General features: G+C 42.1%; 1 protein-coding gene across 2 annotated transcripts in view; it reads right to left on the bottom strand.

The window, feature by feature from the left end:
- PLCH1 (phospholipase C eta 1) overlaps positions 1-25856 on the bottom strand; it is a 70618-nt gene that overhangs the window by 40483 nt on the left and 4279 nt on the right. Inside the window, exons 1-4 of one of the 2 annotated variants that reach the window (XM_059822588.1) lie at positions 8663-8744; positions 5007-5153; positions 3678-3921; positions 157-286 (exon numbers count right to left, since the gene is read on the bottom strand). In XM_059822588.1, the coding sequence (XP_059678571.1) occupies positions 157-286; positions 3678-3921; positions 5007-5153; positions 8663-8744 (603 nt within the window). Of the gene's footprint in view, positions 1-156; positions 287-3677; positions 3922-5006; positions 5154-8662; positions 8745-25856 lie in introns of those variants that run through there. The other variant, XM_059822589.1, reaches the window with a different exon arrangement.

The following is a 25856-nucleotide window of genomic DNA, read 5'->3' as shown; positions in this document are numbered from 1 at the left end:
GTCTACAAAAAGGTAAGACTTGGAAAAGGTCTGTGAGGTGTTGGAAAGGACAGAGTTGAAGTCCCAACTTGCAGATCCTATTCTGGATCTGTCCAGAAATAGACTGTAACTGGCACTATCTTACCACAACAACGCTGCGTGTTAGAGGCCACCAACCTGAAACATCTGCCGGACCTTCCTGCGGGGCAGGTTAACATTTAGTTTGTGCATCAGCTGGTGGATCTCTTCAATATTCAGCAGGCCGTCTCCATTCTTGTCAGCCTCCTCAAAGGTCTGTTTCACCCAGCTGCAAACATGTCAAGGAAAGGTACAAGAGGGTGATTTCCTCACAGAGGAGGGAGGCAGAGCAGTGAGGTAGCTAAGGGTCAAGACTCGAACTCAGGAGAACAAGATCCTGCCCCAGCTCTTCTAGGCAGGGGGATAATTCTCCTTAGCAGAGGACCTTAACATCTTCCAAGGAGAAGAACTGAGCATTATTCAATACAGCCTTCACAGAATCACAGAATCACTAAGGTTGGAAAAGACCTGCAAGATCATCAAGTCCAACCATCAACCCAACACCACCATGCCCACTAAACCATGTCCCACAATGCCACGTCACCACGTTCCTTGAACACCTCCAGTGAGGGTGTCTCCACCACCTCCCTGGGCAGCCTCTGCCAGTGCTTCACCACTCTCTCAGGAAAGACATTTTTCCTAATATCCAGCCTGAACCTCCCCTGGCACAACTTGAGGCCATTCCCTCTTGTCCTGTCACTTGTCACTTGGGAGAAGAGACCAACGCCCACCTCCCCACAACCCCCTTTCAGGCAGTTGTAGAGAGTGATGAGGTCTCCCCTCAGCCTCCTCCTCTCCAGACTGAACACCCCCAGCTCCCTCAGCCGCTCCTCAGCAGACTTGTGCTCCAGACCCCTCACCAGCTCCGTCACCCTTCTCTGGACACGCTCCAGCACCTCAATGTCCTTCTTGGAGTGAGGGGCCCAAAACTGAACACAGCATTCGAGGTGTGGCCTCACCAGCGCCGAGTACAGAGGCACGATCACCTCCCTACTCCTGCTGCCCACACCATTTCTGACACAGGCCAGGATGCCGTTGGCCTTCTTGGCCACCTGGGCACACTGCTGGCTCATATTCAGCCGGCTGTCGACCAACACCCCCAGATCCTTTTCTCCAGGGCAGCTTTCCAGCCACTCGTCCCCAAGCCTGTAGCGTTGCATGGGGTTGTTGTGACTCAAGTGCAGGACCCGGCACTTGGCCTTGTTGAACCTCATACAATTAGCCTCAGCCCATCGATCCAGCCTGTCCAGATCCCTCTGCAGAGCCCTCCTGCCCTCAAGCAGACCAACACTCCCACCCAACTTGGTGTCATCTGCAAATTTACTGAGGGAGCACTCGATCCCCTCATCTAGATCATCAATAAATATATTAAATAAGACCAGCCCCAAAACTGAGCCCTTCACAAACATGTCTTTTTCAAGTCAGTGCCTCTGGGCAAAACACTTGAATTAAGACTTCCCACAGCCTGCATTAGAGCTATTGGGGTATACCATGAAATAAAGTCATTGCTGGCAAAGGTCTGGTGCTATCTACATGGCTCTCCCCACACTGATGCCAAACCAAAACATTTTTACTACTGCATGCCCTCTGGTACAATTTGCTATTGTACCTCCTACCTGGTGCAACTAAGACTGTTGACCTCCATGGAGTTATATCTGAGGGCTACTGGTTTCGTGACTCAACTCAAAGGAATCAAGCTCAATAGCCATCTGTTATCAGGGACAGCGTTAATCTAGTGCAAGAGGAGGGAAGAAGGAAGACTGTGAAGTCAGCTCAAGTACATTATTATCAGCCTGTGTTTTTTGTAAGGACCTCGTAAAAATTAACCACTCTTGTTTTTCCGTTCTCTCTCCTCCAAGACTGTCACACAGTTCCTTCATCTGTATATTTGTAACTTTCCCATCTCTGGACAACTTCTTTGTCCACCACTTTCTCTCCGATATCTCTGCCCTCACCTTGTGCCACACCTTCCACAGGGCACCAACAACCCCATAGAATCCTAAGTTGCACAGAGAAAATGGATAGTGCTCATACATTTGCTCTTTCTACCCTCACAAGGGGAAAATGGCATCAAATAAAGCTAGCACCTGTCAAATTCAGAAAACAAGAGGTGATTCTTCACACAGCATATGGCTCACCTCTAACATAACCTTTTTTGGGATATTCTGCAGGTTTACATGGGTTTGAGATGACACTGAACCAGTTTTTTCCTCCTGCCCTTGCTACAGTTTCATTTAAATGCTTAAAACCAGTACTGGTTTATGACAGTTATTTACAGCTAGGTTCACAATACCAGCCCTGTTGTGCTCTCCTTTCTGCTACTAGCTTCTCCTCTGAAAACATACTCTAAGTTTTCAAATATTGCTGGGCTTGCTCCGATATCTTCTTCCACTTCTCCCTTCATTCTGTTTGAACTTCTCCACTTTCTAACCAGTGCCTTTTACCCCCTCTTTGCACATATATCCCTTTGCAGCTTTTACTAAGTTCTTACACTAGTTGGAACTGGTACAGGGTCATTTTGTCTGTAGTCTCCCAGCTGCCACATTTGGTAACACAAACAAGATTTGAAGTGGTATTTCACCAGTAGAGAACATACAGCAGCCCAGAAAAGTCATGGATAAATATAGCAAGCTGAGTATGTGTGCAAGAGAGCATGCAATATATCCCCCAAATGGATCTGTGCCTATCTTGTATCAGAATTAAACACTGAAAGTATAAATTAAAAAATACCTGAAGTGTATATAGTCTCCAGAAGGAGTATTTACAAGTGACCACTGTAGATTTCTGTGTGGCAGAAGAGACAGGTTACAAGTTTAAACAAGATGGGTTCATTGTTTTTGGGGGTTTTTGTTTGTTTGTTCTGTGGGGTGGTTTTTTTGTTTGTTTAGGGAAGAGTGTTATTTGAGTGTTATTTGTATTTAACATACCAGTCAGCACTGTTGTAAAAGAAAGCACATCAAGAAAATATTCAATGGGACATGACCTTTACAAGAAGTTCATTTTGGTTACTAGGCTACAACAAACATTTAAGAAGCTTTAAAGATTCGTGCTCCTGAGAATCAATGGAGGCTGAGAAGTATACACAGATATCTGGCATACACCAAGAGAAATGGAGATGGCCAGGAGTTAATAGTCAGATTACTGAAAGACTCCCCAGAACGTTAGGGTTTCACCTGTGTAGAGGCTAACAAATTCAAGTTTTCTATTAGCAATATTTTGAAAACAGTGCCTTCTAAGGGACATTGCAATTTGCAGCAGAAGAATAAAAGCACAGTTGGGCAAACAGAAGATGACAGAAATCCTGAAATCATGCTGGGGTTAGTATTTATTGAGACAACTTAGAAATTACTGTTTTGACCCTTCAATAAGAATTTCACTAACAAAATGCAAGACTATTCCCTGACTTCGATGGTGTTTAATCCAGTCCCTAAGGCACAGCTGATGTTTTATTGCACGGGTAAGTGTCTGTGTCAAACCCACAACTCAAGTTTCCATTGCAATCAATGGCAAGGTTTTTGGTCACTTAACAGGAGGTAAAAGGACACCCTATGCTGAAGTCACTAAAAAGCAAGCCAGAAATACTGAATCAGAAGCTGGAGCTCAGGCTCATAAAAGGATACTGATCATGTGTTCTCTGTCGCTTAGCAAGCGAGTCCTCATCACTTATTCCAGCCATCAAATATTTCAGTCCTGTGATCCAGGTGCGAGCTTCCTCTGGGTTAGATGTGATCAGATCCAGGGACTCCATGTGGTTGCCATGGTAAATGGTAAAGCAACAGCTGGCGTCAAAGTTCCCCTCTGCATGGCGGTGGAAGATTTCAGACTGCCGACCTTCGGTGACTTTGTAAATGGAATCGATGACAACTGTGAGGAAAAGGGAAAACAAAGATTGACATGCTTGGATATCCACCCAATTTCTTTCTGCTTTTAAGCAATTCTGAATTATCCAGGCCAAAAGTCATTAAATTTTTTTTTAATATTACATCTTCACATCCAAAAGGGCTTTTTGATTTCAAGGCTTATCCTTGCTCTGGCCACACCATGTGCACAGTACAGCTGCCTCAAAGGCAGGCCAGTGCAGGTACAGGCAGGTTACAGAAAAGCTCTCTGAGTGCTCCCTGCTACATCAGAGGACTGTAGGCTACTCAAAGGGGAGCACGAGGAGACAGAGGCCAAGTGCCTTCCATCAATCCATGAAACACTGCGTGGCTCCAAAGGGACTGCTCCCACCACAGCTGCGCTTTCTACAGCAGGAAGAGAGGGATACCCATCACTGTGCTTGGGAACACGGCTCCCAATGCCATGGCACCTAACAGCTGTGCTGTTCAGCACAGCAGCTCTTAGCCACCACACGCTGGCCCAAAAACATCAACTGTCACTATCTGTAGCCTTCCCAACTGCTTGTTTTTAATCTCAAGCCTCCATGACAGTTCTGTGAATTTCTAGTCCTTATTTTATTCAATAAACCACTAATTTGAATTTCCAATTTAAAACAGCGCAGCAGGAACAGTTTCAATGAGAAATAACGCTACACAATAACTTCAAGATGTAATAATGCCTAAGGAAAATTATCACAGTTAAGACTAAGACACCTCAATCTAAACTTTTCTAGGTTTGTATTTAAATTTGTGATGTATACATTGAAAAGAGTTCAGCATAGTTTGTTATCAAGTCACTCTTCAGTTTGCTCATAATTCGTATAAACCTATGGAAAATGTTGACATCTGACTGAACTACACCCCCCTTCCTTTCATAATCCAGGACTTTTAGTAGGTGTTTAAACTCTACTCACTCTTGAAAACCTTCATTTAAGTATCACATCACATTTAAAATAAGCATCAAAATGCACTTATTTAATTGATCCAAAAAATATTGTGCAGTTTTCCCTCTGTAATTCACATTCTAATACTGAACTGCCCAAGAAATTAAAAGAAATATTAAAAGATTACTTTTTGCCTTTTCACTTTTTCTGGATGGTCTCCATCGGATGCAGGTCCTGTGCTCATCCAGGTAGAAGAGACGAACTAGCCCTTTGGTTCCACTCTTCAGCTTAACCATCTGAGTCCCAGACTGCATAACATTCATGCATCTTTCAACTGCAAAGCAGAACAGAATAAATTCAACTAAACAGCCATCTAATTCCAATAATAAAATGACCTATTGACTTTCCAACATCTGCCAAGCATATAAATTTTGATTTGCACCTTTAATGACAGGAACTAGTCATTGGTACGTAAAAGACATACTATTTCTTCATCGCAACTAGCTTCTCCACATAGGAAAATAAAAAAATTGTCTGTTAAAACACCTTCACGACAAAGGAGGCAAAGAAAACTTTACCATATATTGAAGGAAAATATTTTATAGTTGTTCCATACTTACTTCCTTTAAATATTTTTATATTATTATACACTGTACTGTGATTTTAAACCAGCACTCTGCAAATCTTGAATGGTGAGACTATCATTCAAACTCCACATTCCTTTGGGCTCAGTAATCCTTTAGCTTATACCTTGTGGTTTTGACACAGTTAGAGCTGTTAACAAAATTATAAATACACAATCCCTCCTCCCTACCACACACATTTACACCCTCTCCATCCTGCTACCAAATTTCAAGCACATACTGTGATGACTTCCTTTTATCCACCCATCCCATCCAGGAAGATAAGGCTTTGTTTCTCTATGTTTTGACTAAAATACACCCATCTCTTCCATTTCATCTCACATCTTCCCTCCTACGGTTTTCCAAACACTAAGATCAAGATAACATTTCCTCTTCATCTCAGTATATATCCATGCTCTTAAATTACCTTCTGTTTTTATCCATTCACAGCCTCTCCTCACTTGATATCACTCCAAATTCACCTCCCAGATGATTTGTTTACACTCTGGCTGGCTCCCAAATACTATCTGGGTCTGTCTTTATTTCTTCTTATCACCCTTCTTCTCTTCACCACTCTTCAGTACTCCTCTTGGTGTCACAACAAAGACTAAGACACCCTCCCACTCCTCTCTGCCAGAGCTAGGATTTATTTTCTCAGCTCCTGACACCTTAGCTCCCACAGCAAGCGGCACAAGCAGCAGTGGACTCAGCGCCAGCTGAAACCCCACAGCGCTCCCATATGCCAAAGCACGTCGTGGTGGCCCTGCTCAGTTCGTCTCCACAGCAGAAGCATGGCCAGAACACGTCTTCCAGCAGAGACCCACACAACCCTGAGGCCATCAGTGAAGGCGAACAAGCCTGCTGCTCCTTCCAAAGCGCCTCTGGGTCAGACGCAGTCAGAGCAGCATCCTAAACATTAGTCAAACACAGGGCAAACAGCTGTTGTCGCTGGACCAACCTCCCCTGGCTCCCTTGCACAAAGCCCTTTTTGTTGGCAAGCCAAACTCTACATCAAATAACTGCATCAGAAGCAGTGTTTTTGCTGAGCTGTCGTCTTTCTTGGAGGAATGAGAGGAGTTGGGTTGAGCTGAACAGAACCAAACTCTTCTGAAAGCATCACAGTTGTGCACAAGCGCAATACATTTGTCCTCTATTATGTCCATAAATATACGGCCTTCTCTCAATCATCATGCATACCAAATGAATGGGTGGGTTTGGAAGTGCTTTAAGATGAGCCAGAAAAGTGACATATATCAAGCCAGAAATAGATGTTATACAGTATCCACACGCTGACTGTGGCAGTTTTAACTTGTATCTGTCTGAAGGTGCATGAAGTACCAGGAAGACAAAACTTTACACGAGGGATGGAAAACTCAGAACCTTAAAGAAGAAAGATTAACTGACGCAAAAATAAGTCTCTAAAACTTACTACATATATATACACACACCCACACCCCCCCCCCTTCTATTGGCAGACTGAGCCTTTCACTTTGGAACTGAGTTTAGATCAGGTTTGCCTTGGATTGGTAACTAACAAACAAGAATTGTCCTCCAGCACAGAAATCAAGCTCTCCATAAGAAAAGGTTGTACCAGTGTGTGTGGATACGCAAATTTGAACTGCTACATTAGCCTAGCATACAAACTGCATGCAGGTTTTTATTTCACTATTAGAGTGATTGATTGCAACAGGGTTTTAGCTCAGGAAAAGGTTTAGCAACAAGCTACTCAACACAGAAAATCTGCTTCTTTGCACCTATCAGCTATTAATAAAAGTCTTACAAAAATAACTAATTCTTCCTATTGTCATCAGCTCAGTTGTCACAGAAAAATACTGGTTTCACTAAGATGTTGTTGAGGACTGCTAGTAAAAGGCAGAAGAAAGAGGACTACATTTCTTTAACGTGAGAAAAGCAGAAAATGGACCACACTCAGATAATTACAGCCAACAAAACGATGGGGAAAAAAGTATCATAAAAGGCAAGCCAGTTTCTTTTTCACTGTTTCAATCACCTAAACATTTCTACATCACATTTGTAATTGTTATAGATGCATTTCACATACACATTTTCAGATAGACTTCAGAATCAAAGTTATATGGAATAGATTTTAAAACACTTTTTTCACAAATAGAGAGGAGTGGAAGAAATCCAGTTCCTGCCAAATATCTCAACATTCTCCATTTCTCACATGCCATCTGCAATAAGTCTAGTGCCCAAGTAAGCACCATCTTTTCTTCTTGCACTTTTCCAGTTCCAAAAAAATACCATCGGAGTGCAAACATTTAAAGAACAGCAGTAAACGTGTAAGAGAGTTCATTGCATCACCCCTACTCTGTAGGTGTTAATAACAGAAAGAATCCACTTTAAAGAATGGACTACAGTAATAGAAATGCTACACCATTCATAGGCCCATCGGATTTCAACTGTGCAAACCATTTACAAAATACACCATCCTCTCCCTTAAGCTATTTATAAAACATAAGCACACAAAGAAACAAAGTCTTTTTCAAATCTATTCCTAATATGCTAATTTCAGTCTCTAGCCAGACATTCACAAGAGATAGACACTGCACATTAACATCTGAATAAGGTGAAGTTATCGAACAGAGGCAATTCAGAATACAGCTCCAGAAGAGCAATTCAAGAATGCTTTCACTAAGGAATAGGAAAACCGGTTCCAGAAAAACATTTAATCCTCTAGATAAACCACAAATACTGAGTAAATGAAGCAGCTCCTCAATGCAGACATATATTAAAATTTGAGAAAGCAAGACGTGGTTTCCATTACATGGTATTTTTCTAACATGAGGACTAGCTGTGCTTTTTTTGCCCAAAGTCTGAAAATGAATTAAGTTAAACTAGAATACAATGTAGTTTATGTATTACAAGAAAAAGGAAAGTTAATCTGGAAATTCAAATAAAGTATTATGCTTATGCATTGTATATTTAAAGCTTTACTTTCAAATGAAAAAAATTCTGAAAACTACAAAGTCACTTCTGTTTCCAGAGTTATACAAGCTTATTCTTGACTTATTCTTAATGATATTGAAATACCAGTCTATTTTTTCCTCCCAAAATAACCATTTAAAGCAAAACAGATCTAAATTCAAGAAGCGTTTTTTACTTTTTAGTTCAAGCAATGACAATCATTCTTCGTAGTACACACATCTCCTTTTCCAAAGGAGCTGCCTCTCTATCGAATGGTAAGCCAGATACAAACCCATCTGTGCCAGCTGGACTTTTTCTGAAGTGGCCACACTCCCCAGCACATGGTAGACCTCTGAGGCCAGGAGAAAAGCCATACGAGCCCCGAGCAAGTCCAGATGTTAACTTGAAATCTTGCACGTTAGGCAGATGCTATTTATTCTACCTGACAACACTGCTCCTCGCTGCTGACTAAATCAAGCCGCTGCCTGGAACACTAAGCTGGAACTCTGACCACTAACCATACGCGGCCTTACGTTCAAAAAGCACTCTAATCCGCCCCAAATCAGCCAACGCTACCTTCCGTCCAACTCTGCTCTAATCTATCCCCATGCGCAATCAGGTCTTTAATAACAAGGGTATAGCTTAGCACTGTGCCCTGTGAGAATCTCTCGCAAAAAGCTACAGCTCTGTCCACAGGTCCCCTGTACGAGCCCTGTTTTTCAATAGTTTGCAATTAGTTTGGTTTAATTCTCAACAGTGATAGTCATGACATGCACATCTGCCTACTGTTGTGCTTTACTACAAAGCCTTTAAGGCATGCCATACCCTTTAGTTGATACTAGAAGGAAAATATTTAGGGAATTAAAACATTATCCCTGGCAGCACTTTCACTAAAACAGAAACGCACTTTGATATACCGGGCACATCACAGCAGTGAAAAAAACATCCCCTCCCCATAAAACATGTTCATCCAAGATCAAATAAATATGCTGGTCACTTCACAACTGGAGCCAACAGGCAGGCACCATGCAGGAGCAGCCCTGGCACCTGAAGGACACTGGCTGCGATGCTCGGTGTGCACCGGCTGCCCCATCGCGCACGCGCGATAGCCAGCACTGCACCAAGATTTTCCAAGTTAGTCCAAGGCTTCCGAGTCTTGCCATGCCCTCAGCCCTGAAGAGCTTCCCCAACCCTTCATTTCAGCCATGTAACCCTGAAAATAATCAACAGCAGGTTTGAGATTTTTTTGCTGCTCTATTTTGAGTTTTAATTATTCAAGATAATACTATTCCCTAGCCATTAGTGGCAAAACTCTCCATTGCCAAAAGCCTACAGCAAAATCTTGATGAGAACAGGTTTTGGGTGAACAGCGGTTTATTTCACTTTTTTTAACCAGTTTCAGTGGGATTTCACTTTTAAAAACATTCTTTTTTCCACCATTGCCTTCTAAGAACCATTACTTGCAAAGAGATGATGTTAACTATTTGAACAACAAAAAAAAAAGCTCAAGGCCCCATAGATTTTGCTCTGTGGGTCCCATGCAGTAAGTCACACACACACATGCAAAGTTTCAACTAAATAACTTCCATGCTTGTCCTAAGTTTACTCACGGCAGCCTGTTGCCACAGCAGCACTTGGCTCACCCTGAGCAGAATCTCACCCACATTTCCATCAACGTCCGTGAGACAGCACGAGAAAGCCACTGGACAATGTACAATTAAATAATGAGTTATTAATTCCATTTTGGAACAGCCAGTAAAACCTACTTTGGCAGAGGGCAGTGTGTGCAACCGCTACATGCGAACAGCTCAAGTGTCCACAGCAAACCCTTACTAAGTTAATGCAGTAGGCCCTTAAAAATACAATAGGATATGAATATATTTAATAGCTTTAGGAAGTGTGTCCTACAACTGAGTATAAAGATTATACCACTCAAGTCGTGAGACAGATTGCCTTTAAAAAAAAAATTAATTTTTTACTGCTGTCCACAAAAACAGTTCTTTCTTATTTTTCCCCCATTACATTACTATATTTTAAGAAATTAATATTTCAAACTGCAACTGAAAAAAAAAGGTTTAGTCTCATGTCTTGATTTCATGGACTTAACGTCACAGCCATCTGAAAAAACAAAAGGATTAAATAAGGTATAAAGAGCATTACCAAACAACGAGAAGTATAATTATGAAAGAGGATATAAACTGTTTCTAAATTATATGCAGCAAGCTGCATTAAGCCAACATTAAGCTTGAGGAGATAAAAGAAATCCATAAAACGCAGAAGTTACTTCTTCAATTGCAACATCAGCTTTTCTCCGCTACAGTCAGTATTTTTGATTTTACTGCATGCTTCGCAGGTATATTGTTCCCTTCTTTCTTCAGAGAGGAAAAAAACAAAAGACCCCCCCACTACCACCACCACATGCTGTTCCACTCACATGCATTGCCAGCACTTCTGCAGACATCTCCTGTCATTCATTGTGTTCCAGTATCCCAAGAACCAAACAGGATCCTACACCTCACCCTGGGGTAACTGCTCTTATGCTATGGAAAACATGGTTTATCTTACTTTATTCAAACCCCCAAATGTCACCGTAGTAATTTTCTCAAGTTCTCAGATTTAAAACCCCCCAAATTACAGAAACTGAACTCTGAGTGTGGCTGTTACATAAAAAGTAACAGAATATTTTCAGTTGGAATGGACCTACAACAATTATCTAGTCCAACTGCCTGACCACGTCAGAGCTGACCAAAAGTTAAAGCATGTTATTAAGGGCATTGTCCAAGGAGGCGGTTGGTGGGTGACAGAGGAATCACAGCACGCTCCCATCACTGGAACTACGTATCTGGATCCAGCTTGGAGTCCATTTTTTATTGGCATCGATACACATTCCCAGAAGCAGGGACTGAAAAACACGCAAAGAAAAAAGCACACAGACCCCCGAACTAGAGAACAGCACACAATTAAACTACCACGATGCAAGCAGCGAAGACACTCTGGATGCAATCACAAAAAACATTCTCAGTTGTCCGAACTCTTTCTTCTCATCACCCCATTTTGCAGTCATTTATTCATCACGAGCATGCTTAACTTTGCCTTTATACTAATGCCATTAAAAGCCGTTTACTCCCTACCCCCATCCCCCAGAGAGCACATTTTCTCTAAATCCCATAGAACAGCACTAATATCCAGCACACCACACAGCTTACCACTAATATCATCACATTGTTGATTGCTGTTTTGTTATGTAACAGCCCAAAAAGCCCAGGAGAGCAGAGACTGCAGAGGCAGGTCTGGGGGGAATCGATCATTTTTAATAGCCACATCTCATATTTTATGCCAGATTTTAATTTGCTTTGCAGCAACCCTTCGAATCCCTCGCGAATTTTACGTTAAGCTTCTTACAGTGGATTTAATCATAATCTCTCTGAAGTCCACGGACATGAGATGGACAATCTCTCACACTTCTGCAAATCTCAAGAAATCCTCAAGGAAGTCGCGCACAACCAGACACCCCAAAGGCTGGTGCTAGTCCTTGCAAGGCCCAGCTGAAAACAGCGCAGGTATTTCATTTCAGCCCTCAAGAAGGCAGAGAATCAGAACAAGCAGAGTAACCAGCAAGACACAAACTGTGGCTACTCAGAACAACTGTGAATGGCCTACCATCAATGCAAATCATTAAATCTGAAAAACAACTCATGCCTGTAAATTCACTAAATAATATGCAAACAAAACCAAAAACATACTACCCAGAAGGGGGGGAAGGGAATCTATCAGCATAGTTTTAACTCTTTGTAGGTCTGGGAACTGGCTGGGGTTGTCTTTTTTTCTTTTCCCAAAACACAAACTTGGAAGCAGTAACTCCCACAAGTTATGTTCATGAGTAATATATATTTCATAGCAACTGCTGTTTCAGCCTACAATATTGAAATTGCTGGGTTAATGTTCTAGGGTGATCAATTTAACTAATCTTATTTTCATATAACAAGTGAAAAGTTTTTGCTATATGCCTTCCCCACAGCTGATCCTTGACAATAGTTATTCTTGCCATGGGAGCACCCAGAGTCCTTTCTCAGACTGACGCCCCCTCCTCTTTTGCACTTGGAGAACAGAAAGGATCCAGAAGCATCCAAACAAAGACCTAGCACTACAATATAATCCCAAAAGAGTTTTAATGATCCTTAATCATAAGTTTTGTTCCTACAGTGAGACTAGGCGCTTAGGGACATGGTTTAGTGGTGGACTTGGCAGTGTCAGGTTAACGGTTGGACTTCGTGATCTTAAAGGTCTTTTCTAACCTAAACGATTCTATGATTCTATCTTTTACAGAGTACTGTGCAAAGCAGAAAACTACTTGCTAGGACAGTGCCTTATTTACAGGGCGTATGATCCCCTTTTTGAGACCTACACTTCAGCATAGCAACTGAAATCTGAGAGAGCAACCCCCAGATACAATGAATAATGCATGTTTTCCACCTCTGCTCAAGGATACCTTCCTTCTGGTAGCTCAGTGGACTTCTAATTGTTATCTTCAAGAAATTAGCCCAGGTTTCATTCAAGCACCACTTTGGGAAGCAGCTGATGAACAGATCATTCAGCAAGTGCAACTTCTCTGCAGTCCTGCTGGACACTTACACTGCTGAAGCATCCTGAGGTCCTCATCAGTCACAAGGCTTCGGGATCCCAGCTCTAAGTCTCATCCATAAAGAAGCAAGTCTCATCCATAAAGAAGCACCTTCGAAAGGCCGCTGCTTGCCAACGCAGAGCCAAGAGACCGACTGTGTGACAGCTTACAGGGGAATGTTATTGCTACTGGGTCCTGAAATACAATGGGTATCTCCGAGATCTCTTCATCTTCCTTCAGAAACAAACTGCATCACAGCTGCTCATTTTGAGAGCTCTGGTGCCACTGCAACCCAGCATGACTGAGGACTGTAAGTTTTCCATTAAGACTATGGAATTATTTCTTTATCAACACTGAAAAGCACAATCATTTAACCACAGACATGGCCAACTGCCAACACACATTGTCACATCAATAGAGTGAACAAGGAACACAGATTTATTAAGCAAACACAGTTAACAAGTTTGCACATCCTAATCCTCATTATTGCGTGAGGATCCCTCAGCAGGGAGGGCACCACAGTTGATTGATTACAACACTACAGAGCATGTGGAAGAAGCAGCAGACAGGAAGAAATGGAGGAGGATAGTTTCCACTATACCTGCCAACAAGGAGGATGAGCGGACAGGTCTGTACGTGGTGCTGTGACAGCCCCAGGAGCAGGTTTCAGGACAAGCAAAGGGCATAACCGTATGCTGCCACAACCATTCGCAAGGAGTACGAGACATCGTTTTGTGGGTCTGTGGCCATGTCTCCAAAGGAAACCCTGGGGTCTCCCCTTAGCTAAGCAAGCTTTTGCTCAGGTTTCCGAAAGGATGGCAACAACTCACTCAGAGGAGCTCAGTGAGTCACCGGTGCATGCTCCTCAGCAGGACTAGGACAGGAGCTCCTCCTTTGAGGCCTCACAGCAACCGATGAAGAACAGCCTGAAAGGCATCCCAGGAGCCACACCTCTGGATGCAGAGGTCACAGTGGAAAACAGTAAGCCACAAGCTCTTTCTCTTCCAGAATCCCATGTCTGCCCTCTAAAAAATCAGTAAGTACATAAAGAAGGATCACACGCTCGAGAACCAAGCATGTCTTGTTCTAAGCCTGCCTCGTTGTACAGCATTAAATTTCATCCCTGTTCCTTGATCCTTTACGTACTACCCAGGACTTGAATGAAATACAATTCCCACCACAACATACTGAGCTGGGTCAGATCCTGTCACTGCTGCTGCTGCCCCCCCGCCCCCCCCCCCCCCCAAAATGCCATTCCTTTATATCTTATCCTCCCCTTAACTTCAACAAAACAAAAATAGAAAAACCTCACCAGAACACCCGCCATAAAGCTTGCTACTGTCTCCCGCATAGGAGACATGCAGAGGAGAAGCTGTCCCAGCTCCAGCGCAAACAGTGCATTCTAATGTCTGGAAATTTATCAGCAAATAGCAATATGTCACAGCAATCTTGGCACCTGTACAGCATCACAGCCTGGTGAGGGGAATAAATCACAGGGCATACGAGCAGCTGCAGGATGAAGTGGGTGGAAGAGGGATCCAGTCCCCAGGATCTGGAGCACACTCATCATGCTGGGCTGTGTCAGCAACTGGGCTGGAGGGAGCATTGTTTCCCTTTCAGGCTGCCAAATAAATCCACCTCTGGGGCTCAATTAGAGAGTAGGAGAGGAAAAAACAGAGTGGATCTGAAGGTGGAGTTAATTAACCTTTAAAAGTAATGAATGAAGACTACAGTGCAACTGATGATACGAACTAATTTATTCACACTCCTCAGAAACAGTCATTTTGCTAAAGAAACATGTTTATCTATTCTATTCTCAAATTACCTCAGTGCAAGTCACCAACAGCGAGTCATCTGTGGACAAACAATGAATTGACAGTCTCAAACACCAAAGTAATTTTATTACCAAAAATAATGATGTTTTCTGCATTTGAGTTTCATGCTGATCAATGTTTCTATTGGTAACATGTGAAAATGTCTCCAAATCAGTTATCTGTTATACTGCTGAGGGTACCAATAACCTGACCTAGAATAGGCACAAACTTCCTCGCCTACAGCTGGGTTTCCTGTCACTTGTATTAAAAAAAAAGGCAGCTTATGGTTTCCCATAACTTTAAATTTCAGTCATCCAAGAAGCACACACGCCAGCAGAAAATGCTGCCTGCATACTAACAGGCTGTCCTCTAAGACAGGAGCTTCTTAAGCAACTACTTCAAAATGTATGGTAAAGGGGAAAAATAAGCACACACATTTCCTCTTGCAGGTAATCTCAGTGCTGGAAAAAGCAGTGAACTTTCCTTTCAGCAAGTTCCGTTCACCAATCCGTGGTTTCACTAAACTACTGCATGCCACAACAGTGACACCATTAACATTGATCCCAATATAGCACCTGGCCATTTTAGTCTTCAAAGCAGTGAAAGAGTTACTTTGACAGTTTTAAGTTTATGCCACGTAGTTTCACAAAGGCACAGTTCTTCAGCAAACTTCCAGAGCCGTTTCAGTTTCATATGATGATGGTGTTCCGTAGATTTATCAAAACAAGAGTATATTGAATTCATAAGCACACACAAAAAAAGGACTACAAAGTAGTTAACAGGCATATAAAACCTAGTTACTAACTGGTCTACCGCACCCTTGGCTCTGCAGAAGCCAATTAGATACCTCTCATGGAGCCATCAGCATTCAGCACCCAGCTCCAGCATCCTCTGAAACCTGCCTGGTGCCACAGAAGGGACCAGGACTGCCGCACCGCAGCCACACTCCTTTCAGGCTGGCAGGTGAGGCGTTTCACTTCGGGCAGGGTAACATCCTCAGAACATACCAAACAACCCAGAGGCTTTAAACCTTTCAGAGCTGCCATGTGCATATACTAATTTATTGCCAGTGCATGTAATGCTGTGATAGGTTTAAGCTATTATTGGAATTAAACCTGTGGAAGACCAAGTTCTTCAACAGCAGGAGGTTGATGCCTTCAATAGCCACTCAGAACAGTACACCGTTCTGAGCGAATTCCTTTATATATCACTTGCTATGCTAGAGTCTATACTTAATACTTGTTTTAACGGTGCTTGGATAGATGTAAAGATACAAGAGTCCCAAAGAAGCACTAACAATGACCTTAAAGGCTGCCACGATCATCGCTGTGATTGAAACGTGGTGTACTTCACCGCTGTTTCTCTGCTTAGCTGTACTGACTGCAACCCCAGTGTTCTGCTACAGCAGTAACAACAAGGTAACTACGAAGTACCACCACCCGTCAGCCAAAGACCCAGACCCCTAACCCAGGGAAGCCTGTACCACTCCTCCCGTGCCATGCCCGCTAACGTCCCATGGCTGATACTTCTCTGAGCGCAAGCGCGTGTCCCATTCACAGCGGTTAGCAGTCGCGTACGAACTTACAGCCAAACTGCTGGCAGACGCGGAGCTGCTGCTTCCTACAGGCGCTCATTGCGGAGCCACATTAGATGGTTGGCCAGCGACAGTACACACGGTACCTGCCTGTTCAGTTATCCCTTTATCCTGGCACTACCATACAAGTGCTCTCATGCGCATAAATTGTGCGAGGGGTGTGATCCTGCTGTTATCAGTGCTGGCAGGCCTAAGTAATCACCAGCCTGAGTAAGGGGGAGATCAGGCACTCAGCCTTCTTCCACCATCCAAGCACGCGAATATATTCATGCCTACAAAACACGACACCCAAAGCCTGCACTTGCGCAATGCCGTGTCAGCCCTCCTGCGTGCGGGGGGCACCCCAGGAACCCAGCCGTGACCCCACAAGCACTGCTGCAATGCCACCGAAGCAGCCAAACCTGAATGCAAGGGACACTGCCTTGTACTCACTGCTTCTGCATCCTTTAACTGCCTCCACCAGACAGAGAAATGGTAGTGCTACTAACTGAAAGATTAATAGAAATTTGGCAGTTGCTACTCTAACTGGCTAAGGAAAAGGGACTGCAAAATGACCTCAAACAGAATTTCACCATCAACCAAGTACTTCAGTATGAAATGTGTTTGTCTACACATACACACACATTTACACGAGTTTCAAAAATTAAACCTGATGCTTTTCTTCCAGGACTGTTCCAAAAACCTCCTTCAAATAAGCTAGCTCTTGTAAATTATTAAATGGGGACATATCCATTACCTTCTGTGTCTCAGAAAGCAGATGGAGTAACACCTCATCTCCTTTACCTAACCATATGCAAAGCTTAACATAGAGTTTTGTGTAACCAAAACCTCCAAACCAAAAATACAGCATTTGGAACTGTAGCATACCAACTCCAACACAGGATGCCCTTCCCTGAGAGGATATACAAATAACCGACTTTTTCTTGAAATAGTCTCAATTTCTTATACAATAACTGTGTCTATTTCCAGTAACTTTCCCTAGTTAAAAAATATTTATCAAATAAAATCATCTATGCTAAATACAAAGAGAAAAATCAGTATCTATCAACCCTCAACACTGCCCTTAAATTTTTTTTAACATGCTTCATAGTGGGCAAAATTATGTTTCAAAGTACAATCCATGACTTTTGGTGGCTTTATTTTAGATTAGTTTGTTTGTTTTTAAATTATAATCTTGTTAGAAAATGTCTTCTGAACTACCCAATTTTGACATGCCAGCTCTTTGCTAAATGTATTTTGTAAGTTTTTTCTTGAACAGCACATAAGCAAACATCATTAAGGATGAGCAAAATACAAAAATAAACTATTTACCATGATTTCTCCTTCCTCCACAGCATTTACTCTATATCCACTTAGAGGCTTAAACAAATTACTACTTTCCATCCAGCACTGACTTAAATTGAACAAAATCAGACATTATAAACTACAAGTTACTGAAGAAAGTCTTCCTTTTTTGTATCATCCTCCTACAATTCTCAAAAAGACACATCCAATGCTGTTTAATCAGAATTTTACACATAGTTTGCATATGTGTTATACTATTTATAAGTGCTACCGGAAAAAAAACCCCCAGAAACTCTTACCCATAGAAAGCTATGCCACATTCAAATGACCAATAGATGAAAAGGTCAGGAATGTTTTTTTTTTAAAGGCAAATACATTTGTAATAATTTAAGATAATACGCAAGTGCAGTTTGTCCATATCATAGAAGCAGTATCTCACTTACAATCCACATGTTTTCACGGAGAAATGTACTTTCAAATCAGTACAAAAATACCAAGTTTTCCTCTTAAATATTCAGGAATATATATACATTTTTCATACTAATAGTGTTTACATAAATATTATATGTAACTTACCAATCATAAGGAAAAAGTTACCTGATTTTTCTATAAGCACTTCCAGAAATGTTATGAGCTCTTCCTACAGTAATTCCAAACTCAAACATCCTTACCTTTTTCTGGACTTAAATTTTTATATACTTCAAGGTCTGCCATTAAATTTGTAACTCATGCATTATTGGCAAGCAGAACCGAAATTCTCACTGCAGGAAAGCCTCAATTTAATCTTCATGTCTCCAGAGCTAAAACATTTGGAGAGCAATCCTTAGAGGTACAGGAGAACATTGCCAGCACTGCTCTTTACGAGGAACAATGAAATCTTCGTGCTCCATAACATAAAGACAGGGAAGCACAAATCCACAGACAATACTAGGCAACTTTCTTCAAAACCGAAAAGCACAGCCTGAGAGGGAAGCTGGAAGCATCTGCTCTGTGCTGCTGCTGCTGCGGGAATGCAGGAGCAGCGACTACTTTTGGTATGAGACGTGCATGCATAGCACAGCGATTAAGACGCTCCAGGCGTTAAGCGTGAGTAACGCCTGGGAAGAAGAGCTCGACAGGCAAGCGCAAGGAAATCCTGCTGGCACCTAGGGAGGCCGGTCAGGAACCGATTACCATACTTCAGTTAAAGACTGGGAGAGTGACGCAGGCTGAATGCAGAAGAGAAAAAACCCACCCTCACTCCAAAGTAACTCCCAGCGTCTGCAGCCACGGGATTCTGCGAGGCGGAAGGAGAGAACCTCTGTGGACCGCGCTCCTTTTCCCTAGGTTTTGTGCCTCCTCCTCCTGTCTCTGTCACTAACTTGAAGGGGAACAGCCATTCTGCAGAATCAGGCCAGTTAGAGCACAAAGCATGCAAAAGGTTTAGTCTGCGCATCACTGAGCATTTGATTTCGTAAGAACAAGTAGCCTTCTGCGAGATGCTGAGCCCTAACTCTCCCAGTAGCTATAAAAAAATTACCATGCTACTGGCTAAATACTGTGCTTGTTTAAGCCAACTCAGTGCTTCTGAAATCAGTAGGTTTATAGTCAGTGTGGAACAATGGGCAGAAACATTCAGACTTGCATAAATTGCACTTACTTATGACAGAGCCCAAGGGGACACAGTGCTGGAAAGCATGGCAAGAATAAAGTAGGCTCCGTATATAATGCTTCACATCTTTGATTTATTGCATTTTCTGATTGTTTCGCTATTCAGCTGGCTTTTACACAGTGACATTTATATCACCACACCAAAGGAATCCTCAGCTGTATTCTCAAAGATTGTGACAGCAATAAAAGAGGACAGAATTCGTCTAGCACAAGCTAGGAAAAAGTTACACGATAGAGAGTGTGACTGGAAGGAGGAAAAAAGCACCAACCCCCCCACCCCCATAATTCCACATGCTTGTAGAACTTGAGTGAGATGGAAGACAAGATACAAGTGGAATTGACCCATGTTTTACTTACTGAGAAATCGTTATTTCTTAGCTGTTGCTAACACAAACAGTAAGACTTCCCACAGTCACCACATGTCACAATAGATCACAGCACACTGCAAGATATACGTTGACTATACCTAGCAACCTATAAAATGAAACAACGCCCCAAAGCCACTGTAGGATTGCTCTTGGCTGCACTCAAGTTTGTGCTTCTAATCACACTTTCAGCTGAGGATGGCAGGACATGGCAGAAGTCATGCTCTGCAGAGAGAAGTGTCACTCATTCTCAGTTATTACAAGGGAAGTGGAACAGCTACATCATTACCCCACCACTGGTTCACACCTTGGTTCGCAAGATTAATGGATGAGGCTTCATCACTCTGAAGCCTCTAGATAGTTATCAATACATTTACATTCAAATGAATTGATGTGTTATAGTTGCAATTCAACAACAAAAAAATAAACTGTCACCACTCTATAGTTTAATTATTGATATATCAGACTGCACTTGATAATGTGTTAAGTGCAAATTACTCCACACTCCTATCATTCTATTAATTATGAGAGGAGCTATACACAAGCATCTTTAACACCACAGCTGCTCTGTAAGAAACCTTGCCAATCATTAATACATTCCTTATTTTTCTGTCTTCAAAATAAAGTTCATTTTAAAAACAGAAGTGCTTAAATGCTATATGGCTTTAGAAATTAGAGCATGTTATATGGATTAGCAAGAACATTACAGCAAACAAATGAAGACTTTATGTAATTCAAAAGACATATGCCGAATGGTATGAAAATACTTGTCAGTTTATTCAACTTCCAAGAAAAAAAATCTCCGTGACAACTCTTCACTGACAAGCCCAGTTTTGCATCCAATCCCTAGCCCTGTCAGTCAGAGTCAAATCCAAAACTGGAGAGGCCTTGCAGGCACTATACATTAGAGTTTGACTGTCTGCAAAGGGAAAAGTCAAAAGGCAATTAGTTCACTTTATACCATCTGACACTGCACCTACATCTTATTTAAGCAGTGGCCGAGTAACCCTCACATCTTTCCAGTTTGCTTTGCTTTCACATATGTCCCCTGTTCCCAGAGGGATGACAACGCTCCGGCTGGGAGTGCTCTGTGGAGCCACAGCACAGAAAGTTTAACAAAGCCTCAAGAGTTGATGGTGACAAGCAAGCTTTCCAAACATAAAATTGTTATTCTGTTACCTGTATTTGATTAACGTCAATGATCACCATAAGACAACAATACATATTTTCAACAGCCACAACTGTTTCATGGGTATTGCACAATCCCAAGATAAGGTTTGGCAGGAAAGGTACCAGACTCACTTGTATGTCCGTTTTTCCTACTTACGCTTTCTGCCCCATAAGCTCTTCCTTGGGAGACCTTTGCCAATGCCTTGCATGCTTAAAAGTCTGGTTTTTTCAACTTTTTAAGGTGGTTTCAAGAAACATGTGAACCATCCTCCAAGCCTCATCTCACCGATAGCTTTTGACAATCTCAGCTACAGAAGTACTAAATTTTATTAAAAAGATGTTCATTCACTCAAAATCCATCTCCCCCAGGCTAACGTTATTTTCCAGTCTTCTTAATTTGCTGTTCAAAACAAGTTCTGTCATTAAACTACTAGAATTATTTTGAGATAAGACAACGAGTACCGCCAGGTACCGCAGACAGGTTCAAATCCCCTTTTTTAATGAAATGACAGGGATTTGACACTTTCTTGTAATATCTGCAAACTGTAATTCTTCTCTTCTATGCACATAGTTACAGATATGTTTTCATTTAAAATACGCTGTAGTTCAGCCCACAGCTTCTGGCTGACATGAGGGAAATGTGGCCTGTTTTGTGCCAAATGCAATGCCAGAGGGATGAAATGGTGCTGGCTTGTCTTGAGGTATAGTTGCCAAACCAACGCCAGCATTTTTAGCTCCCTGGAAGAAGAGCTACATTAAACATGCCACCGAGGCACTCCCAGCTCACCTGTGCGAGGGAATAGCCCACGGGATAGCCAGCAGATATTCCCACAGCAAAATGGATGACCAACAGGACAGACAGTCAGCTGTGGGAATCGCTGTGCTCAGGCCTCTCCTCCCCAGGCAGCTCAAGTCTGTTGGGCTACAAAACCAGCTAAAAACTCCCTTGAGAAGCACGGAAGATACATGTATGCCATGTAAACCTGAACCAGTAATTCCAGGGTAAAAATCCTGCCTCCTGCTTACTGCTATAGGTTGGGCGGGATGCGAAGAGGCCATGCAGGGCTGTACCCACACGAGCTCATGCAGAGGCCCCCTTGGAGAGCCGACAGCCCCGCGCTTGGCAGGGCTGCGTGGCCGTGGTCCAAGTTATCTGCTGGAGAACCAGCTGCGGTGCAGCCCTGCCCACGCCCTGAGACATGGGAGATGGCCTTCCCTCCCCACAGCCTGGCAGCACCTGAACCCGCCCGTGGCACCAGGCAGCTGCTGCATCCCCATTCACAATTAAAAGAAAATTTATTATTACCAAAAGCGTCAGCCTTTGCCAAATTCTCAAAAATGGAAACCCAATTTTTGAACAGCAAAAACCATACCTCACAAGGCTTAGATGACTGGACAGAGACATGACAGTGCAAGTTCTACTGCAAAATATTCATTTTCCAATAAATGAGAATATGATTTAACTCATAGTTTTGAAATTACAGCATCAGAAGAATATTAATTTTCTGGCTCATCAGTTTTTCCTTTTTCACTGTCAAAATAGCTGGAAACCAGTAAAGACTAATTCTGCTAAAGAGCAAGAAAAGCTGATTAGAGAACTTCTACCTCTTACAGTAAATAGATAATGAAATAAGAAGATAACATCTTCATAGTCATCATCCCAATTTAATCTCAGACCTAAACTGTAATACAACCTCCTTGTGAGAAGTCAGCTAGCAATGAAAAAAATTTTATATTAGCTGCATGAAAAGCTTGTCATTTTTATCAGATTAAAGCTTTTATCAACTCTACTCATTTGTCACTGACGAAGACACGGTTCTTTGGAAAGCTGACAAATATACAAAGATGGAAGGGGAAAAACACTTGGCATTAGAACTCAATCACCCGATACACCAGCTCAAGACAGATCCCACACAAGAAACTCCTCCTTTCATCAAAGGATGCATCAAAGTGACAGACACAGGGTTCTTAAAGGTAGTTACACATTCAGAAAGCACCAAGAGGCAGTTTCCCCAGGCATTTTGGGCACTTTTTTAATCTGTGTGAACTTTAATAAAATCTTTAATGCCCTTCTTGCATATACATTTTCAGTTATGTCTAGTCATCTCAAGGAATGAATTGTAGATATTTCACTACATAAATCAGAATATAAACCAAAATAGAAATTACTGCACTATTAACTTGTCCTGCTTTCCCAAGCATCATTATAGAACTTAAATTGAAGCTGACTATTAAAATACAAGCCTGAATTCTGCAGTCTACATCTGGCATCTTTAGCGCCATAGCCTCAAGCGTAGGGCTTGCACGAGTCTTCAGCAGAGCTAATTATAAAGCATTGCCCATCAGCAAACATCAAGCCTAACGTATAGCGGCAATTTGGCGAAGATTTAATATTGTTCCCCAAAACTCTTGTGCTCTAATAACCAAAACAGACCATTTTACTGTATAAAGTAAAACATAATGCATTTTATGTTCCCATTCATAGGGCACAAAAGTTCAAGATCACTGAAGCAAAAAAAAAAATCCTACAAGAACACAAAAGCTCAGCTTCTCAGACTGAAATGAATGGAAAAACACTGCAATAACACCTGCCATAAGCAATCTCTTGTGAAGCTGTCCAAAACTGGTTGTGTAACTGCAGTAGGTGTTCATCTAATAAAGGTGGTGCACAATTGCATCCATTACATTTGGGAAATCTTTGAGATGATCTCTCAAAATAAGCAATTGCCTTGGACTAAGCCTCTCTCTCTCCCCCCCTCAACTTGGGATGTATATAAGCAGGCAATTTGGAAGAACTTTTTGAAGGATGAGCTGGAAATTCCTGAAACAAGACACTAAGAGCACACGCAGGAATCCAGATCAGCAGTCAGCAATCGCCCCTGCAAGATTGCTGGCAGATGGGACAGACAGCTCACCGCACGTTGTTAGATGGCAAAGTAAGTACTGAAAAATATTGTTTGCTTATTGGCAGCACGAGACAAATGTTTGAGTGGCCTATCTCAAAGCGCCATTTGAAGTAAGTGGTAGTACTGATACCCATGGCAGCACTGTGCCACAGCTGTGCTGCAGTGGCTCAGGACCTCAATATTGAAGTCTCGAATGAAGTTCCCATTCTTCCCGCTTTCCCTTTCCCAGGGGCAGAAGAAAGTGTTATCACCACAACGTTCCCCACCCATTTCCTCAGTAAGGCGTTAGAAGGGAGACATTCAAAGCTACTAAAATGCCTAACATGACTTAGGCGCCTATCTACCTTACAGGCTTGGTCCTCGGTTCAGTACATCCAGTCAGTGGTCTTTCAAAGGTGAAGTAATCGAGCAACTCTGTTCCGTACATCCAGTCAATGGTCTTTCAAAGGTGAAGCAGTCGAGCAACCAAACCTGCTCCCTCCATTACCGTCCAAATGGAGCAAGGTTGCATGAAATTACTGTTGCCCTTCAAGCAGAAGGTTTACACCAACCAATATAAATTTTGGACTTAATTCCCACAGATGGTCACAAGCATAAGTGAATTCCAAAAAACTTTAGGGAAAAAACCTACAACTTCTCAGATGTAAAGTTAATAAATGCAATTATCTAGATGCAGCTTCTGACTGGGGAAGTACTTACATTGCTGACCGGCAGGCACCAGGAATGTGTGCCACAGGAAAGTGTTATTACGTACACAATGGGTTTTTTTCCCCTTTATACTTTTAGCCCCAAACATCTGCTAGCAAAGTAGATGGATGTTGACAACACAGCCATTCCTACATTGTTACTGCCAGCAAACAAAATATGATCCACATCTACAGCTTGAAAACCCTGAGAAAATTAAAAAAAAAAAATCTTCTTCCAAGCCTAGAGGCATGATGTACTTGTATTTTGGCACTGTCTGCAACAGGAAGGAAAAGAAAGTGGGTTCATCAAGTCCTCAAGGCTATTCCGAACATTATAATTGCTTATCTGCTCTATTCTACAGAAACTGCTAAAATAGCTTAAACCCAGATCTGTCTTCAGTTTGCTATTCTCTGTGTGCACACACAGTGCTGTATCTCACTGTTACTGAAGAAAACTGACATTTTTGCTTCTAGGCAGATAAGACTCCCTAGAGTACAAGACACAGCAGCAACATCCACTTCTGTAACCAAAAATTTCAGACATAAACAGATAAGAATTTTAATAACCTGCAAATGTAGCTATTAGCAGCTTTTCCTAATAAAATTATAAAATTACGAGAAATCCTCAGGCAATTTTGATGCGTATAGTACTTCATCATTACACGTATGAATGTTCAGTCATTTCTCAAAGACAACCCATTAAAGCCCTGTGGAAAGGTACACAGTGGTGTATCAATACTTTTTCTTGCCTAACAACATGCAAGTGTCTCAAAGCATCATTAAAATGTGGTAGAGAGTGGCCTAATCTGTGTACAGCAGCATTTTCCAGAATGGAATAGAAACACTGCTGTTTGTATTTGCTATTCACTGTACACAAGAATTAAATTGGGACCACTTATATAGTTCTCCAGCCTTATATTCTCATTAGTCAATATATTGCTTGCTACTAATTACATTTACCACTTCAGAGCAAGAGCACAGATAGAATGCTCTAACAATTTTTCCAAAACTTGCCAATCTCCACCTCAAAGTACATTAGTTTTTCCTGCGTCTATTTATATACTCGTCAACAATTTTCAATTTGCTTTTGTGCCAACTTTCCCCATCAGTTCAAATAAGCCTTTTCTTCCCTGAGCTTTCCCTTCGCAATGCGTTTATAGTCAGCAGTCACATCCCCTCTCAATCTTTGATTTTTCCAAGCTAAACAAACCAGACTCATCTCAGCTCCATTTCCGTAGTCCTTTTCTCTGCCTGTTCCTGACCTCCCCTTGCTCAAATCCTGCTGACCAGAACTGCATTAGGCTGGGCCTAATATGCTTTGTCCTCCACCACCTCCTCGCTTGCAGCTGATGGTCTCCCACATTGGAGCAGAAGCATTCACTGCCTGTCTTCCAAG

This window comes from Gavia stellata, chromosome 11 (assembly GCF_030936135.1).
Source record: "Gavia stellata isolate bGavSte3 chromosome 11, bGavSte3.hap2, whole genome shotgun sequence".
NCBI lineage: Eukaryota > Metazoa > Chordata > Aves > Gaviiformes > Gaviidae > Gavia > Gavia stellata.
Note: the sequence above shows the minus strand (reverse complement) of the source record. Positions and strands in the feature narration are given on the sequence as shown.